This window comes from Morus notabilis, unplaced genomic scaffold (genome assembly GCF_000414095.1).
Source record: "Morus notabilis unplaced genomic scaffold, ASM41409v2 Scaffold73, whole genome shotgun sequence".
Classification (NCBI taxonomy): Eukaryota; Viridiplantae; Streptophyta; class Magnoliopsida; order Rosales; family Moraceae; genus Morus; species Morus notabilis.
This window is the reverse complement of record NW_010358777.1, coordinates 1,065,848-1,085,211: the sequence shown is the minus strand read 5'-3', so window position 1 is coordinate 1,085,211 and position 19,364 is coordinate 1,065,848. Positions and strand designations below refer to the sequence as shown.

General features: G+C 33.9%; 1 protein-coding gene across 2 annotated transcripts; it reads right to left on the bottom strand.

Annotated features, from left to right (window-relative positions):
- Nucleotides 1-4,285: 4,285 nt before the first annotated feature.
- Nucleotides 4,286-11,413, bottom strand: LOC21409188 (uridine-cytidine kinase C). Of its 2 annotated transcripts, XM_010093381.2 has the most exons (12): nucleotides 11,013-11,412; nucleotides 9,431-9,785; nucleotides 9,047-9,161; nucleotides 8,315-8,510; nucleotides 8,114-8,227; nucleotides 7,842-8,018; nucleotides 6,826-7,020; nucleotides 6,574-6,696; nucleotides 6,233-6,354; nucleotides 5,420-5,543; nucleotides 5,096-5,341; nucleotides 4,286-4,926 (listed from the first exon to the last, which is right to left on the bottom strand). In XM_010093381.2, exons 2-12 carry the CDS (start codon nucleotides 9,762-9,764, stop codon nucleotides 4,705-4,707), a joined length of 1,968 nt encoding a protein of 655 aa, XP_010091683.1. In that variant the 5' UTR covers nucleotides 9,765-9,785; nucleotides 11,013-11,412; the 3' UTR covers nucleotides 4,286-4,704. The 2 variants fall into 2 exon arrangements, with proteins under 2 accessions (XP_010091683.1, XP_024018254.1); XM_024162486.1 differs by lacking the exon at nucleotides 4,286-4,926 and having other exon boundaries at nucleotides 5,154-5,309; nucleotides 11,013-11,413.
- Between the last annotated feature and the right edge of the window lie 7,951 nt (nucleotides 11,414-19,364).

The following is a 19,364-nucleotide window of genomic DNA, read 5'->3' as shown; positions in this document are numbered from 1 at the left end:
TCACAGGACCCTAAGAAGAAGCGTCAAATTGAGCCAGATGAGAGACGAAAGAAACTTAAGAAAGGGAAAGGCAAGGATAAGGTTGGCGGTGCAGCTAAATTGTCGCAACAAATAGATCGCCTTGTAAATGTAGTTGAGACTATTAATATCGAATCATCCATTGCACAAACTAAAGTACCAGATTGCAGCATTACACGAGTTATTAAAATCTTTGATTTTCTACCTAGATTAGAGATTGGAAGGGAGTTGTATTTTTTTGCTATCCACTTGTGCTCAGACACGATTAAAAGAGAGTCATTTATGGCTTTGAAACAACCTGAGTTGAAGTTCAACTGGCTTAAGTTTGAGCACGAGCTAGGATCATCCTTTTAAATTCTCTTGAGTGTTCATTTACTATGATTAATCTTTTAGTGTGGTTTTCATTAAGTATGTTTCATACATTTTTGTTTTTTTTTTCATGTTCTCGAATACATTGTACTGAATATTGTACTATATTTTTACTCCTCAGACATTGTTATTTTCCATTATTTCATTTGAATTATGTTTACATGCAGGTTTCTTTATTATATGCTGGGATGTCTGACAATATTGTCCAATTTAATTTACAATTTGTTTGTATTATAGCACTACTCATTGAACAATATTACAATAAGTATATTCACAAAAATCCTTGTATGAACTCTGCTCAAACTGGAAATATATGGGTAATGAATTATTAGGCGGACATGAAATTAGAAGTTATAGAATGTTTACAATGGATAATGATATGTTTATGTCACTATATAATGATTTGCAATGTAACTACGAATTACAGGGATCAAGAAATATGTCCGCGTTTGAAATAGTCGGAATATTTTTATTCATTTTAGGTCAGGGTGCGGGAAATCATTCAACACAAGAACGATTTCAACACTTTGGTGAAACAGTTAGTAGATATTTTGAGTACGTTCTAGACATTGTCTGTCGTATGAGTATGGTTGTTATAAAGCTTGATGATCCACAGTTTAATGGAGTGCCTCACGAGATACTAATGGATTGTAGATATATGCCACATTTTAAGGTATTCTCTTAAGTTGATTATATGCTTCATTCCTTACTTAAAGTATTCATTTTAAACATAAAACTTTCTTTTTTTTAGAACTGTATTGGTGCAATAGATGGCGTACACGTTCCAGCTACAATACCACCAGAAGATCAAGTCTCATTTATTGATAGAAAGCGTGTGCCAACCCAAAATGTGATGGCTGCTTGTGATTTCAATATGAAATTTACATATGCATATGCAAGTTGGGAAGGTAATGCCCATGATACAAGAATATTCTTATCAGCACTACGTCATATAAATTTGAACTTTTCAACACCACCAGAAGGTTAAAACCTCTTCTATATTCATGAAATATATGTTTTATAATTTACTAATTCTTTGTGTTTTTATTTCAATAGGTAAATACTATTTAGTTGACGCGGATTTTCCACAATTAAAAGGAATTCTTAGACCTTATAGAGGAGAACGATACTATTTAGAACAATTTCGAATGGGTCGTCGACCAACTAGCTATAAATAGGGATTTAACCAAGCACATTCTTCTCTTCGAAGTGTCATTGAACGCACATTTGGTGTCTAGAAGAAAAAATAGAAAATTTTGAAAGACATGCCAAATTATTTATTTGAGAAGCAAGTGAAAATAATTATTGCTACAATGGCACTCCATAACTACATTAGGAAGCATGACAAGCGTGATCGACATTTTCAAAGGGTCAAGGATAATCCAGGAGTGCGTTTGGTTCAAAGATTCGTGCCATGGTTCGTGGCTCGCTACAGTGTTTTTTCTCACAAAAAACACACGTAAATTGAGAATGGTTCTGAATCATGATTCTGAATCCATCAACCAAACGAACCACAAATGATTTCGTTTATGAAGAGAATCAACCAGATGACAATAATGTAGAAGAGAATCAAGCTTTACTATCACTGGAAATGGATGAAGTACGAGATCAAATTGCGGCAAGTTTAATGAATACGACTTAATTCTTTTCATGGCTCTACCAATTTTTGAACATGGAATGTACATTTTTGTTGTATACATTGATTACTCACTAATGCTCCTTTTAGTTGTAATTATATTTTGAATAAAGAAATGAAAAAAACAATTAATTATCACTAAATTTATTGTTAGAAACTTAGAATCATAGCATTATTATTTTTTTGTAAGCTCAACAAGTATTTCTAAATACTAGAAACAATCATATATATTTAAGTTTCATACAAATGTCTATTTTTGTCATTTTACATACCCACAACAATTCAGCCTCAAAATTTATCAAACGCTATTACACTGATTTTGAAACCAGCACAGCTAATATAATTACATTTGACTAAACACTCAGCTGCTTCTTGTAACAGCTGTTTCTCCCTTCAGCACAACTAAAAGCAATTTTTTTAAAATTCACAGTACTACCAAACTAAGCCTTACTATAAGAAGAAGAAAAGAGAGGTGGAAAAAAAGTTTTAGAGTATTTTTAAGTTTTTAATAATATTTACAACTTAAAATATTAAATTATGTTATAATTTATTATTTTTAAAAAATATACTATAATTTTCTAAACATCATATTTAAAAATATGTTATTTGTCTCCTTATTCTTAACTTTTATTAAATTGTCATTATTTCATCGATCTCTCTCTTGGCTATATTTCTTATTCTTATCCTTTCTCTTAAAATTATGTCTCTTTACATCTCTCCTTCAAACTTTATTTATAAGAGGATTTGACTGTAGACCAAGAATATCCCACTAGTTAAAACTCTATTTTAGACGATCAAATTCAATTCTATCAATATTGCATATTTTAACATTAAATATGATTTTAACCTAAACTAAATTCAGATTCATACTAATTAGGGTTGGCAATTTCGGACATGACACGAGATAAATGAGTTTGGACTCCACGATTATTAATTGGGTCGTTAACGGGCTGGTATGAATAACACGAAAATAAATTGACTGGATTCGTGTCAATCCGTTTAACACGCTTAACCCGTTTAGTTATACGTGCCGTTATCGGACCGACACAGCCCGACCCGTTTATTAAGCCCATATATATATATATATTAGACAAAACCCTACTTCTGACTCTGAGTCTCTAGAGGCTTCTCTTTCTCTCATTCTCTCACCCGCCGCTATCTCTTCTCCAAGGTGCTATCTCTCTTCTCACTTAAACCTGTCGTAGTTGAGGCATTGGTTTGTACTAGGGATTGACTATTTGAAGATAAAGGTATATTTATTTATTTTTTGTTTATTTAATGTCTTAGCTTATGTTATCTTAAGTCTTAACTATATAAGTTATCTATTATATGTAGAAAATAACAAATGGATTTGTGAAGCTGTTGATGAAATTACTGAAGATGTTTTTACTTTGGATATCAATGAGCCCACTTCTGATTCATCTCAAAATTCTCACAACTTTAACACCTCAAATGCAATGGAAGGTAATATGAATTTCCTTGTGGCATGCTCAAGCTATAAATTTCCTTTCATTAATAAAATGTTTTCTTTTTTCCATGAATAGGTTAAAACAACTGAAAACTAATTTTGATTTTTAGAGCGTAGTTGGTCATTCAACCTCAAGGCTCAAAAAAGACATTTTCCTATATTTATTTTATGTTTTATGCACTTAAACATTCAAATGCTTGGTTATGTTTTCAAACTTCTTTGGATGTTTGGCAATTGGTATGTTTTGAAACATATATACTTGATAATCTAGTAGTATCATATATGTGTGTGTGTGTGTTTGATATTTGAATATTTTAATATGTGTTGACTATTATGCATGATTTTAACTATAAGTGATATTAAGTAGTCAATTAATATAATTTTGAATACAATATAAAATTCCACTATTTTTACTAGTTGGGTCATAAACGTGTTTTTTTTTTTCGTGTCAGCCCGCACGGCACGTTTAGTAATTGTGTTCACGTGTCATGTCGTGTTAACCGTGTTATTAGCGTTTCGTATTTGTGTTTAAATTTCTAACACGTTTATTAATCGTGTCGTGTTCGTGTTCAGTATAATCGTGTCGGCCTGAACACAACAAACAAACACGAATTACCAACCCTAACACCAATAGGAACAATACCAACGTGATAGACCTATAACCCCTGCAATTCTATTTTTGTGATTTCTCTTTTCCTATTTCTCTAAAACTTTCTTTTTCCTCGTCTCTATTGACTCTCTTCTTTCTTCTCTCCTATCTGGATCCTCTCTAGAAGAATTATTGTCAACTATCCAACAAAGTCCCCAATTTCTCAGCTATTAGAGCTCCAATTTCTCAACGGTCTTCAAAGTTTGGAGAAGAAAAAAATGGGCAGAATAAAGCATTGTTCATAAAAGCTATAGAAAATAAACAAAATATCAAAATAACAAATAAATTAGTCCCACAAAAGTTTCAAAATTTGCTAAGAAACCCTTCTTTTCACAAACCCTCAAAGAGACACTTCGAAACTTGAAAGCTAGTACATATGTATGTATCCTTTCAGCATCTCTCAAAAAATGTCTTTTTCTTTTTTTTTTTTTTCCCGAGCAGAAGGATTGGCACCTGCAAGATCTTAGTGGGACACAAGAAGGAAAATATCCTAAAAATAAATATTTTTGTAGCAGTTAGCTTTGAGTTTGAATGATGATAAAAAGAAAATTTAGTAAAAAAAAATTAGTTTCGGTATAAGAACCCTTTGACTAAGAAGAGTCCTAGACCCCCAACTGCAAGTGTTAAAACGAGAGGAACTGTGATGGGATCGTAATCAGACGTTATGTTTCTCCTTCTAGTCTTCACTTGGTGAGACTTTTTCTCTCCCAAGTTGTCGCGGAGAAGATTGTTGATACTGTCTAACTGATGCATGATTTGCCTCTGTCCCCGAGCGATGCTTGATATCTGAAGCGTTTTTCAGATCACATTTCAGAAAGACACCAACAAGTAATGTACTTAACAATGAGGATTGCGTTTTAGCAATCACGCACCAATGAACGAAATATTTGAAATGTCAACCCAATAATCAGAAACGTGTGGAAGTATGATGCAAAAAATTAGACCATATAAATACCTCATCCAGAACGGGAGACTCCTTAGCCAGCTGCGAAGAAGATGAAGAATTCGGCATTACTGAGCCATTGCCTACTCTAGACATGAAGTACGAGGTTGGATCATAGCCATTGCACAATTCAGCTTGAAAAGCTATGTTTTGTTGGCTAGCAGAACTCTTCTTTTGACTCAACTTGGAATTCAGCTCTTCGATGTGATTTGTGAACTCGTCCATTCTATCATTCAGCGAGGAAATTTGTTCTGACAGCTAACACACAGGAAAGTGGAAAAATGAATAAATAAATTGACAGGAGAGAAGAGGGGGAAAAAAGATCGTTCAGCCTACCTGGTTTGCTAGTATTGCATTTGCTTCTGAATTTCTCTCCTCAAACCTTTGACCGTTAGTAGCATATCCAGTAAGCTTGGAAATATTCTTGTCCCTTTGTGTGGTATATGACTGGGACATGCCACTATTCGTGATAAACAAAAGTCCACCAATTACTTTTAAGGAAGCATAAGAGAGGAAAAATATATATCAAAAGCTAAGCTTCACAAACTGTTAACTTCTTTTCAGGACCAAAATAAGGCAGTTATAGGCGAAAAAATAGATCTCCTATTGCACAAAGGCGAAAAAAAGGCATTCTATAAGGCACCTTTGAAACCTATACTATACAAAATTATAGGTTCTAACACGCTTAAAGTGTTTGCACAAAGGTGGCAAATTTTTTATTACATATATTGCGTCCTTGATGGCACTTCTGAAACCTGTTTTCAACAAAGTGGCGTATCCTAACATTCAACTTGTTCTCCATTTCCCTTCTTAAAAAAATAATAATAAAAATAAAAATAATAATAAAAATAATAATAATAATAAAAATAAAAATAAACCAGACATGTTCTCCATTCAATAAACAAGAAAGCATTTAGAATTTCCGACAGTTACTTGCTCACCCAAGTAATCTACAAGCACAAATAACGCCATAATCATAATTCATAATGAATTAAGCATATCCAAATCTCGAATTGTACACCCAAACAAAATAAACCTAGCCAGAGTTTGGCTTTTTTGCCTTTGATATAATGTATTCAAAAGATCTAATTCGAACAGAGGAAAAAAAAAAAGAAAGAAAAAAAAAATGAATAAATAAGAAGCCCAAACCTCTTCAGATGCTTATGTCTCATGGCAATTCTATCTGCAGAGGCCCTCGAAAGTGCTTCTTTGGGGCTAGAAACCAGATCTTCGTCTAGGCTGAGCTTTGTCTTCAAATCATCTGGCAAGGCCTGAAAACACACAAACAAACAAACAAAAGAGAAGATGTCAAAAGATCTGGAACCATGGGCTAAGACCATCTGGTCTAGCGGCACGAGGGGGTCTGTGTGGGGTGGGGTTTCGATCCAGCCTCATATAAAATAATAAAATAAATAAATTAGAATTTTTGGAACCACAATTCTTATCATAACGAGAGTGAGAGGACAAAAGGAATGTGTGGTTGGTCATACCATGACTTCATTGACAAGCTTTTCCAATTGAATTTGCTCAATGTAGGTCCGAGGAGTGTATGAACCTTCCAAACCAAGCTTCTCAGCGATGCATCTTACGGCTAATCTATCTCTTCCTTGCACCTTTTAGTTAATATGCAAGAAAGCAAGTTTAAAATGACATTATATATCCCGATCAAACATAAAGTATTCTACCATAAGGTTTAATGGGAATCTCAACTGTGCAATGATTGGGAAAATGTCAAGCAATACCTGAACATACTGTCGATTAAGTTGTTCCAGCCAATCGATTTTTACGCATACTCTATCAGTGGAAAATACATGGCTGCTTCTTTTGAGGATAGTTGCAATTGTGTAACCCAAGGCCATTAGCCCACCGAGAAGCCGAACACTGACCTCAAAAGTTATTCTTGGCGATATGACAAAAGGATTGTCCGTCACCCATTCCTGAAAAGGAAATCAGATTGCAGAATGTTGACTATGAAACGACAACCGTTACAGAAGAAGATTGAACACTAAATGCTGGGGGGAGAAAAGATTAATCATGCAACAGTTCCAGCCTCCCCAATAAATTCCTAAAGTTTAAACACAGTATTCAACAGATCATACAAACCCGTCATCAAATTACTTGAATTTGTCTGAGGGAAAATCTGGATAAGTTTTGTCACCTAACCCACAGAAAATCACAGCCTAATTTCCTTTTTACTAACAGCAGTCCTTATACCTCCAACTTTCTATTTCTGAATGAAGTGAAATCTCTCCTCAGGAGAGCGAATCTTATGTAAGAAAACACATTTGATTATTGTAGTCAAACCGCTAGTCATAGTCTAGTCTCAAAAAGGCAACGGTTTTACACACGCACACATGTGTCGGTAAACCTATCCCACATTTTCCTACCAAGAAATTCACCAAATAATTTTTGGAACTTTGAGATTTTGCACTCAAACGACCACATCCATTACTGAGTTCTTTACAGGACTTACTAAAAAATTATCCTTCAAAAAAGATGTTGCTGTATGAACTTTAGCGTCCTTACCATTACCACTATTTCAAAATTTTCCTTTAGAAGAAGTGTTGTTCTAAACTTCAGCATCCTCATATGCCCTCAAGCATAAGATAGCATTGTATGCAAGTCTCTATACTGCCAAACGGCCTCAACTGAACTACTCAGGGTTGGCTATATAAAACCATCCAGCATCCCACCAAAAAATATTTCAACTTAATGCTTACCAACAGAAGTACATAGTAAGTTAGAATTTGAGGCAAACCTCAAACATGAGACTATATTTTCCATCTTTATTCCGCATCCTCAAATACGATTGACAAGATTCGGGGTCTTCCCCAGGTGGTAAAAGGTATATATCATAAGTCTCTTCCATTGATTCAACGTAATCTTCAGAAAGGAAAACAGTCTTGATTTGATCTACTGTCACCTTCCTCGCTGACTACAATGAGGGCACAATTCAGTTGTTAATAAGACATTCTAAAAACAAAATGTACAGTTTGGAGAGATTAACAAAGTGGAAAATGGGAAATTCACCTTTAATATATAAGTCGGACTCTGAAATCCAGTAAACGGATTGAACTTATTGGTAATTTTTATATGTGCTGTTTCAAGATCTGGTTCAATAAAGGCCTTGTACATTGGATATACCTGCAGAGGGTAGACAAGTTGACAACTCAGAATTAATGAATTTGTGACACAATTAAGAATAATTCTCTAAAAGGGACAGATTTGCACCGTCTCAGATATTTGGTGAATTATTTCTTGTGGTTCTTGGCCAGCTCGTTGTATATCCCTTATAACCCTTTTGACAAGGTCAAAGTGAACCCCTCCTGTGACTGACACTCGAAGGTCCAGCAGAGGCCGCAATTTTTCGCTCAAAGCGTAAATGCCCTCGATGATCACAATTCGGGAGCTAGGGACTTCAACTGTCCTGTCACCAGTATATGCTTTAAATTAAGATTTCAACTAGACAAATCGAATACGAAGGAAAAAAGACCAACACTTGAAACTAAACAAAAGAGTATCAAGCAGCTACAGGCAGTTAACTTCTGAATATAGACAAAAATGCATCATGCAACTACTGACAATTCAGAAAAAATATAGCTTTAAGTCAATCGATATGAAACGGATATAATATCTTCAAAATAACATAGTTTCTATGACAGGATGGTCCTGCAATTAGATGAACTAAGTAATCGTGATTTCCAATATGATATAGTCACATGGAGTTTGGAAGCATCTATCATTCATTTCAATTTCATGTTGGCTCGGAAGTATTGTTATAGTAACTCCCAAGACCACAGAATTTCCATTTCTTTTAACCGTCACATCAGACAAAAGCCCTGTATTTAGTTATCCTGTTCTTCATCTACCCTAAAATACCACTCCAAAAAGTATTTCTGCAAAAAAGAAGTGAAAACATTAAACATGCTAACCTATGCTTATTGATAGTAAGAAGCACTGAACCTGTATCCTATGCGGGAGCTAGTCTTGAAATCATATATCGGGACCTCGACCGGTTTTCCCGCTTTTAGATCATGGACATTCTGAAGCAATGTGTCATAGTCTGTCAAACGTGGATCTGTTTGACAGAAAAAGAACGAAAGATATCAAACTAAAAGCATTATGCTTTGTATTGGGCCTATTAGCCTAACTTCAATTTACCTGCGCACAGAGATAAGAAGAAGAGTTTTGTAACCATCAATCAGATGAATACGGGTGCACCATAAATCTCAGTAGAAAACTTGTTCAAGAGCACATTTAACAATTCCACTTCACTTGATTCTTGTGTAGAATATTTGATACACGAAAGCACCCTAGGAGAAGTAAATCTAGTAAAAGGTTACTTACCATCAAAGTTTCCATCAACGATCCGACTAGCGTCGTTGTAGTTGTCCATTGAAATGACAGCAATGCTGGGCATAAAGTTGAGTATCTTTTCTGTAAATACAGTTTTCCCAGCTCCAGAAGGACCTGCCAACCCTACCAGTATTATCCCATCGTTGTTTTGAGCCAATAATTGGCATGCTCGGATAACTATAAAGAAACCCTTCTCAAATGATAGAGGATCTTGAATGGGGATAATCTCATAACGACTTGAATCTTTTCGCTTGACCAATCGGACTTGATCTTTTAACAGGCCCGTCCTTCTCTCAAGCGATTCAGCAGATATATCTTTAGCCATTAGAGCTATGTTATAACACCTCTGAGAAAAAGAAACAGATAGGCACCAAAATGAGTAGCTAAGAAAACTATGAAAAACCAGAAGTTGCTCACAATTGAAATCTTACGAACTTATTATGCTATATTCAAAAGCAGCAAAAGAAATGTAATACTTTGTAAGCATATGAAAAGAAAACACAATTTACCTCACAAACCAGTATATGGATTTAACTGGAAAAAATATATATAACATAATCACATCCTTTTTATCTTGCATAACAGAGTTCAAGCACAGATAATATTGAAAGCTTATATTAGACTTTGACCACACATTTATAGCAAAAAGAAATCATAAGTCATTCCGTGTGGTCCCAGTGCAAAGAAAACACGATGACCCATCTCATACGATATGCTTTCTGCAAAAGAACTTGGAATAATTCAAAGTTTTCACAGATGAAAATTGAAAAGAAGTTCCCCTAAATTATTGAACAATTTAACAATTTCATGGGACCTTATTATGCTAATAAAAACAAGCAAAGTTACTGTTCTATTATCTCTTATATCCAAAACAAACGTCTCCAGTGCGTTTTCATAAAAGGAATTATAGCCATGAGAAGGGAAAACGAAAAGAAAACAAACATAATTTGTGAGATTGTTAAACCATTCTACACAAATTTACTTTTCTCATCTGAAAGATCATCACTGCCCTCCACATTGCTAACAGTAAACAAATTTACAGCAAATTAATAATATGGAACACAAAATAGAGTCATCTCAGATTATTTCCAATGCACAACACACGCTATAACACACATATTCTAACTTTGTACGCACATGTTTTGCCATAACCATGTTTCAAATCTCAATCAACAATGACTCAAGGACGAGTTAAAAAATCAAGACAAACACACGAAACACAATCACCTCAACAAAACAATAAAAACGATCAATACAAAACTACATTCACCTTAGTTTTTTTTTTTTTTTGACAAAATTATTGAAATTAAAGGATTGCCCACAAAGCAAAACCACAAAAACACCAATACCCAGAAAGAATATCCACACAAACACAGATTTACACTCCATTTTAAGGTCTTGTTCGGATCCAACACAAAGAAACCGCCTTAACGAAACATATCACGAATCAGTGAAGAGAGAAATAATCACTCAGGAGTAGTAGTAAAAGAAAACGACGAGAACTGAACCCGGAAAGAGAAAATCGATGCAAAACGAAGCCAATGTGCGTGTATGTGGTGATCAAAGCACAAACCCGGTGAAATTGTTTCTCTCGCAATTACACACACTCGAGACTTCAGCAACAATAACCCGGTAGACTGCCCATTCTTTTCAAGGTCGGTTTTTCTATATATAATATATAAATATATATATATATTTTTTTTCTTGACCTTTCGTAATAGAAATGAAACGAATGCGATTTTTTTTTTTTTTGGATGCTCTTTGCGGGATTTTTTTTTTTTTTTGGGAAGTAGGAATTCTAGAGAATCTGCAAAACTCTCTAGAGGGAGAGAGAGGGAGAGAGAGAGAGAGAAGGACTCCTTAAGGAGAGAGAAAGAGACGGGGTTTAAGAAGAGTTATATAATAGTTTAATTTTGTAACCTATTTTCCATTTTCTTCTTTTTTTTTCTAGATCTTTTTATCTACAAAAAATATCAGTTTTATCTCTCTCCCTCTCTTTTTTGCTTTTTTTTTTATTTTTTTTTATATAGAGGTGTTATATTTTGGTTTTCCTTAATAGTCGACTCAAAAAGTTCAAGTCCAGTTCATGTATTATGAGCTGTACATGTACTGTAGATGTACCAAACTAGAGGGGCGTCCGAATCAAAATCATAAGGAATAATAATTTTTTTCATAAATTTGAACAATATTTTTCATTTTTTATTATAATATTTTTTATAAAAATTTAAATTTTTATTTAAATTTATAAACCAAACAAACCGTGTTATATACATAAATAGGTATGCGAAAAAAAAAATATTATTGGACTGATCCGGTCCTCTAGGTGCCCAATTTTAGATAATTTTTATACATATAACATGAAATGTATTAGTAAATGGTAACATATTATAAAATATTTAAGAAGTGGAAACAATAAATATGAAAATTGAAATTAAAAAGAATGAAAAATACATGTATTGTGGCGGCGGTGAGGGCGGTTGGAGTATACAAGCAACCTATATGTCAGTAACCCTCTCCAAGAGAGGAATTCTAAATTCTTATCCCAACTTTTATTATTATTTTTCATCAATTTTTTATATTTATTTTGTAGTTCGTACTTGTACGTTGTTCTTCCACTTTTTTAATTATTTTTATTTTTATTTCAATGCAAAATATTATTTAAAATATTAAATTTTTTTTTTTTAATTATTAAGCTTTAAAAATTATAAAAGTAAATTTTTATATTTAAAATTATTAGAAAATATAAAACTTACAATTATTACATGAAAAAATAAACATTTTAACCAATAACAATTAAATGTCAAATTTCTCATATATTATATTTGGTGAGAAATTTGACACCAAGTATAACATATGAAAAATTTAACACAATAAATAGCATTGTATTGGAGTTTTTTTTCTACTCAAATACTAAATTTACAATTGGCACATTAATTATAACATTGCAAATGCTCTTAGATACAAGATTTTTGCCAAATGACAATAATGATTAATGCCTAATGTTCCTTATATTAGCTTCTTATTTTTAATTAAGAATTGAATTAGTATGATTGATTAAAACGATTCAAAATCAAACAAAATAGATATGGAGAGACAGAGCTTCTCTTTTATTATTAATAATTGATTATTGATCAAACCATTTAAATCGAACAAAAGAGATATGGGGAGAGAGAGAGAGAGCCCGACTGATTTGTACTTCAAAAATAGCATACAGGTTGGATTTATTTCCTTTTTTTTCAAATAAATATATGGGTTGCTTCTATTATTGCCTGGGATTCATATGGTTTAAGATTCAAATAGCATATTCCTTACATATGCATATATTTTTTAAAAAAATAGTGAATATTAGTGCATATGTCTATTTCTAGTATATATATGAACATGCACATAAGCTTCATATGAGGAATTGTAGTCTAGTCCTAGTTTATTGGAGCATATTACCTATATTTAACATGTTCCTCAAATTATACCTAAAACAAAACAAAAAAACAAAAAACCCACAAATATAAACTCAACTTTTCACAAATATATAACGTGCTGGACATCCAAAGGCCCAAAATGGGCAAATGATCGTATAAAAAAAACGCGAAGGATCAATATTGTATGAGAATTAGCACAATTAAGGGATTATGGCATAAGCCTCCATTGATATGATAGAGAATATGTACACAAATTAGTATGTCCAAATACAATAAACATGTCTAGATACAACGAATGCATAATGTGTCCAAATACAATGAATGTGTCTATATCCTATTAAATGTGTTGGTTTTCTAAGGCCCCGTTTATTTCACCGATTTGAGTTTAAAATTCGAATTTTACTACAGTAAAAAGCTCTCAGAAACAGTCATAATTAACTTTTTTGTTACAGTAAAAAGCTCTCACGTAAAGTCACATCTCAACTCGAATTAAAAATTCGAATCAGAGAACTAAACGGACCCTAATATAACCGTGTTAACTTAATATGTTCCTGCTAGATGATGGATCTGTTGAAGACACCAATTTTAGATCACAAAGTAATAAAGGGAGATCATAAAAGTGGTTTGGTGAGTGCATCTGCAAGTCGACCATACGAGAGACTCGTAATTCTCTACCTTGAACCTTGTCTCTCACAAAGTGAAAAATCAACATATTTCAATCGAGAATGGAAACTAGGTTTGAGCACAAGGAGTTGGGGCCAATATTATCACAATAAATATAGGCTTACATGAAGATTGGAATGCTAAGTTTAAATAGTAAGGAGCAAAACCATGATACCCCCGTCGTTGTAGCTACAATACATGATAACTTGAAGAGTGAGTAACAATGTTATTTTTTTTAACTCCATAGGATTAAATTTCAACCAATATAAATAACATATGCACTAGTGGATGTGGATTCATCTTTATTACCCGCCTAATCGACATCATAGAATGCATGAAGTGAATGGCTAGTCCTAGTAGAGCATAAAACCTCAACCTATATGGTGCCACAAAATAACACAAATAACTTTGGTGGCTGCCAATGTTAAAGAGATTGTAATATGTCTCTCAATTACAAGATCACATAATCGTTAGCCTAAAACACAAGAAAAATGGCAAGGAAGCGTTGCAGCGCATTCAACATGCGCTGCAGCGAGTTTGACATCACCATTTGGTGCTGTCAAGGCAACATTTGGTGCTGCAGCGCCAGTCCAAGAAGACAGGCGCGCTGCAGCGCCTGTTTTGGGCGTTGCAACACTTGTAGTACAAACCTCTCGGGTCTGTTTTGCGCTGCAGCTGGAAAAACACCCGCTACAGTGGGTATTTCTGCAGAAAACTATGTTTTCATGTGTTTATGTGATTTGAAAGGTCTTGAATCATTGCATCCATTGGTGATATGTTTTAACACATATGTGAACACTTATTAGCAATATATATAACCATTGTAATAGGTGCATCAATCCATGAAAAGATACATTTACATTGAAAAGGTATTTTTATGTGAAAGGTTGTAATATTTAAAGATGATGCATTCATTCAATGAAATGGCACCTCTTTCTTTATTAATTCTCTAAAAAATTTACAGACATTATTTTATGTCCTAGAACTCAATATTATTACTAAATATTGTGTTCAAGTGTTTGTTGTATCTTGGGGGTAATTTGCCATTAAAACTCATTAGCAAACTTTGAGAAGTAAGGGCAAATAAAACCTTAAAGTAAAGTATTCATATACGCCTCAAACTCTCTCTTGTTTATGCATTCTTTTCATCCTATACTCTTCAATTCTCCAACAATCTTTAAGGTTTTAACTTGCTGCAATGGAGGTTGAAAAGAATATGGCGGCTTTCCTCAATCTGAATGTCCAACTTGATCGATTCGATGGTACCAATTTCACCCGTGGAAGGGAAAGTTGTTCTTTCTTCTTACTGTGCTCAAGATCGCCTACATGCTTGATCCGAAATTGGAGCCTCTTCCGGAATTGAAGGAGGATGATTCCGAAGACTTAAAGGCTGCAAGAAAGAAGCGTGAAGATGATGAAGTCATGTGACAGGGTCATATTCTCAATACTCTCTCCGATTGGCTCTACGATCTCTATAACTCGATGAAGTCTCCAGTGGAGATTTGGAATGCTCTCGAATACAAGTACAAAACTGAGAATGAAGGTACGGACAAATTTTTCATCTTGAAATATCTTAAATTTGTCACGGTTGATACCAAGTCCATTCTAGATCAAATACATGAATTGCAAATCATTGTTACTAAGCTTCGTGAATTGAAAGTTGAAATTTATGATTCATTCAGATACAAGAAAAAAATGAAGAAGTTAATACCAATAAGACCAATACTGCTGAAGAGAAATCTGAAGACATTAGTGCTATGGTCTCGGAAATATAAATTGGCATGATTACCAAAACTAATATGGCTGCAACTAAATCCTCCGAATGGTGGCTTGATTCCAGTGCTATAATCCACGTTTGTAATGACAAGTCATCATACAAAGTGGAAAAGGAATGACAAATGGTTCTCATGGAAAATAATGATGCATTAATAGTTGCCGGGAGAGGAATGGTGGAGATCAACTTTACTTCCGGAAAGAAGCTTACTTTGAACAATGTTCTTCATGTTCCTGACATTAGGAAAAATCTTGTATCCGTTAGTCTAATGTGTAATAATGGGCTAAAGATTATTTTTAAGGGCAATAATTGTATTGTATCTAAGAATGGGGTCTTTGTGGGAAAGGGATATTCTTGTGATGGCATGTACAAACTTAGCATTAATAATAAAGATGATATGAATTCTCTTTATATTGTTGACTCTTTTGATGTTTAGCATGCACGTTTAGCATACGTAAATTTTAGATCTTTGAAATATATGTCTAAACATGGTTTGATTAATTACAAAGATTTTAAAAATGATAAGTGTGAGATTTGCATACAAGCAAAGATAACTAAGAAACCCTTTTTCTAGAGCCGAACGAAATACTCAAATATTGGATATGATTCATACCGATATTTGTGAGTATAATGGTATTTTGACAAGAGGTGGACAGAGATACTTTATCACTTTCATTGATGATTGTTCTAGATACACTTATATATATTTACTTAGAACAAAAGATGAAACCTTTGATAAATTTAAAATTTATAAGGCTGAAGTTGAGAACCAAAAAGATAAGAAGATCAAAATGGTTCGAAATGATAGAGGTGGTGAATATTTCTCAAATGAATTTGATGCCTTATGTGAAGAGCATGGTATTATTCACCAAAGGTCAGCCCCTTTTACTCCTCAACAAAATGAATTGGCAGAAAGAAAGAATATGATTTTTACTGATATGATTAACTCTATACTTCTTAATGTTAAATTACCTAATAATTTATGGGGAGAAGCTTTACTTATTGCATGTCATATTCACAATAGAATTACATCTATGAAAATACATGTATCTCCATATGAAGTATGGAAAGGAAGAAAACTAAACTTGATGTATTTAAGGGTGTGAGGCTGTCTAGCCTTTTATAGAGTGATTGACCATAAATCATCTAAGTTAGGTGCTAGAGGAATTAAAAGTGTTTTCGTAGGATATGCTGAAAATTTCAAGACATATAGATTATTGAATCTAGATTCTAATGTCATTGTAGAATCAAGAGATGTTGAATTTATTGAGAACAAGTTTAGCATTGATTCTTCCACTAAATTAGAATATAATGTTAATTAACCATGTGTTGGCATTCCCGGTACCTCCACTAATAAAGGGAAAGCTATGACAACTTTCGAACCGAGGAGAAATCAACGTGGAAGAAAAGAAAATGACTTAGCACCGGATTTTATTTCATCTCAAGCTTTAACCTTTTTGGTTGAAGGAAATAGAAATGGTGTACTTAATAAAATACCATTGTTGCTTAATGTAGAAGAAGATCCAAAGACATTCAGTGAAGCTATGTCTTCAAGGGATGCCTCTTTTTAGAGAGAGGCTGTGAATGATGAAATGGATTCGATTATGTCGAATCAAACTTAGATCTTCGTTGATCTTCCTCCGGGATTAAAACCAATAAGTAACAAATTGGTGTTTAGAAGAAAGTACAATACTGATAGGTCTATACAAACATTCAAGGCTAGAATGGTAGCCAAGGGTTTTAAACAAAAGCGTAGTATAGACTATTTCGATACATATGCTCCGGTAGCTAGATTGACATCCATAAAAGTGTTATTTGCAATTGCATCAATATACAATTTGCATGTGCATCAAATGGATGTTAAGACGGCTTTTCTAAATGGTGATCTTGATGAGGAAATCTATATGGAACAACCGGAAGGGTTCGTATTCTTGGAAATGAAAAGAAGGCTTGCAAGTTATTCAAATTGTTTTATGGTTTAAAGCAAGCACCAAAACAATGGCATGAGAAATTTGATAATGTTATTTTATCTCATGGTTTTAAGCATAATAATGCGGATAAATGCATATACTCTAAATTTACAAATAATTTGGTGTGATTATATGTTTATATGTTGATGACTTGCTTATCTTTGGAACAAACATGCAAGGGGTAAATGATACCAAGAAATATCTAACTTCAAAAATTAAGATGAAAGATCTTGGTGAGGTAGATACTACCTTAGGTGTAAAAGTGAGGAAGCATAGTGAGGGATACTCATTGTATCAGTCTCATTATATTGAGAATGTGCTTATTAAATTCAATCATTTGAAGTTTAAATAAGCGAATACCTCATATGATTCTAGTATTAAATTCTAGAGAATGCAGGCCGAGCGGTGGCACACCTTGAATATGCTAGTGCGATTGGTAGCTTAATGTATGCCTTGCATTGTACAAGACCCGACATAGCATTTGCGGTATGTAAAATGTCTAGGTTCACGAGTAACCTAGGTATTGAACATTGGAATGCAATTGGTAGATTACTTGGTTATCTTAAAAGAACCATTAATTTGAGTTTGTCATATAATGACTATCCGATGGTACTTGAAGGGTACTCGGATGAAAGTTGGATAACAAGTGCAAGTGATAACAAATCTACATCCGGTTGGATTTTCAGAATTGCTAGAGGAGCCGTCTCTTGGGCTTCTGAGAAACAAATGTGCATAACTCATTCTACGATGGAGAGTGAGTTTATAGCACTTGCCGCTGTGGGCAAAGAAGCAGAATGGCTGAGAAATCTATTGTTTGATAGTGAGTTGTGGCCACAACCGATGCAATCTATTTCTTTGTACTGCGATAGTGAACTACTTTATCTGGAGCTTATAACAAGGTTTATAATGGGAAATCTAGACATATTAGCTTGAGACATGAATATATGAAACAATTGATAACCGATGGTGTTATCAATATTGTTTATGTTAGGACAAACAAGAACCTAGCGGATCCTTTGACGAAAGATCTTTCAAGAGACTTAGTCAAAGAAACATTTAGTGGAATGAGACTGAAATCTTTCTTTGAAAGAGTCACCGATGATGGTAACCCAACTATGTAGTAGTTGTACCGCTATTCCATAGTTAAATGGGTAAGAACAAGTCATTGTTATATGACCGGGTTAGCACCGAAATTTAATTAGTCCCTTCTAAGATTTTAGTGCAAAATAGCTACGTGTTTAAGGTTGAGATTATATTCTTAATGGAGTTTGAGTCTCATGTAGCTAGAGATATAATTCGAAACTTCACCTAAGTGAACATAAGGAATGGTGCCGTTCCTAACAAGACCATGGTTTAGTCTTGTAAATGTTCATGAATCCAAGATAGAGCACAAGGCAGGAATAGTGCTAAACAATTGGAACAGATTTTTATGTCTGGGATAACACATATGTGATATATTTTCAGTATTTGCTTAAGAGACAAAGTTTAATGCAAAGCACATTATTGTCTTGTGAATACTTTGAAGTATAGTCACTAATTCGAGGTTAAAAGTGAAAAATACCTACATGTATGTATAGTGGAGGATTGTTAGAGAGATTTTAATGTCTCTCAATTACAAGATCACATAATGTTTGGCCTAAACCACAAGGAAAATCGCAAGGAAGCGCTGCAGCGCATGTTTAATGTGCTGCAGCGAGTTTGACAGCACCATTTGGTGTTGTCAAGGCATCATTTAGCAATGCAGCGCCAGTCCAAGAAGACAGGCGCGCTGCAGTGCCTGTCTAGAAAACAGGCACGCTGCAGTGCCTGTTTTGGGCACTGCAGTGCAGACTTCTCGGGTCTGTTTTGCGCTGCAGCGGGAAAAACACCAGCTGCAGCGGGTATTATTGTAGAAAACTATATTTTTGTGTGTTTATGTGATCTGAAAGGTCTTGAACCATCGCATCCATTGGCGATATGTTTTAACACATATCTGAACACTTATTAGCAATAGATATAACCATTGTAATAGGTGTATCAATTCAGGAAAAGATACATTTACATTGAAAATGTAACTTTATGTGAAAGGTTGTAATGTTTAAAAAGGATGCATTCATTCA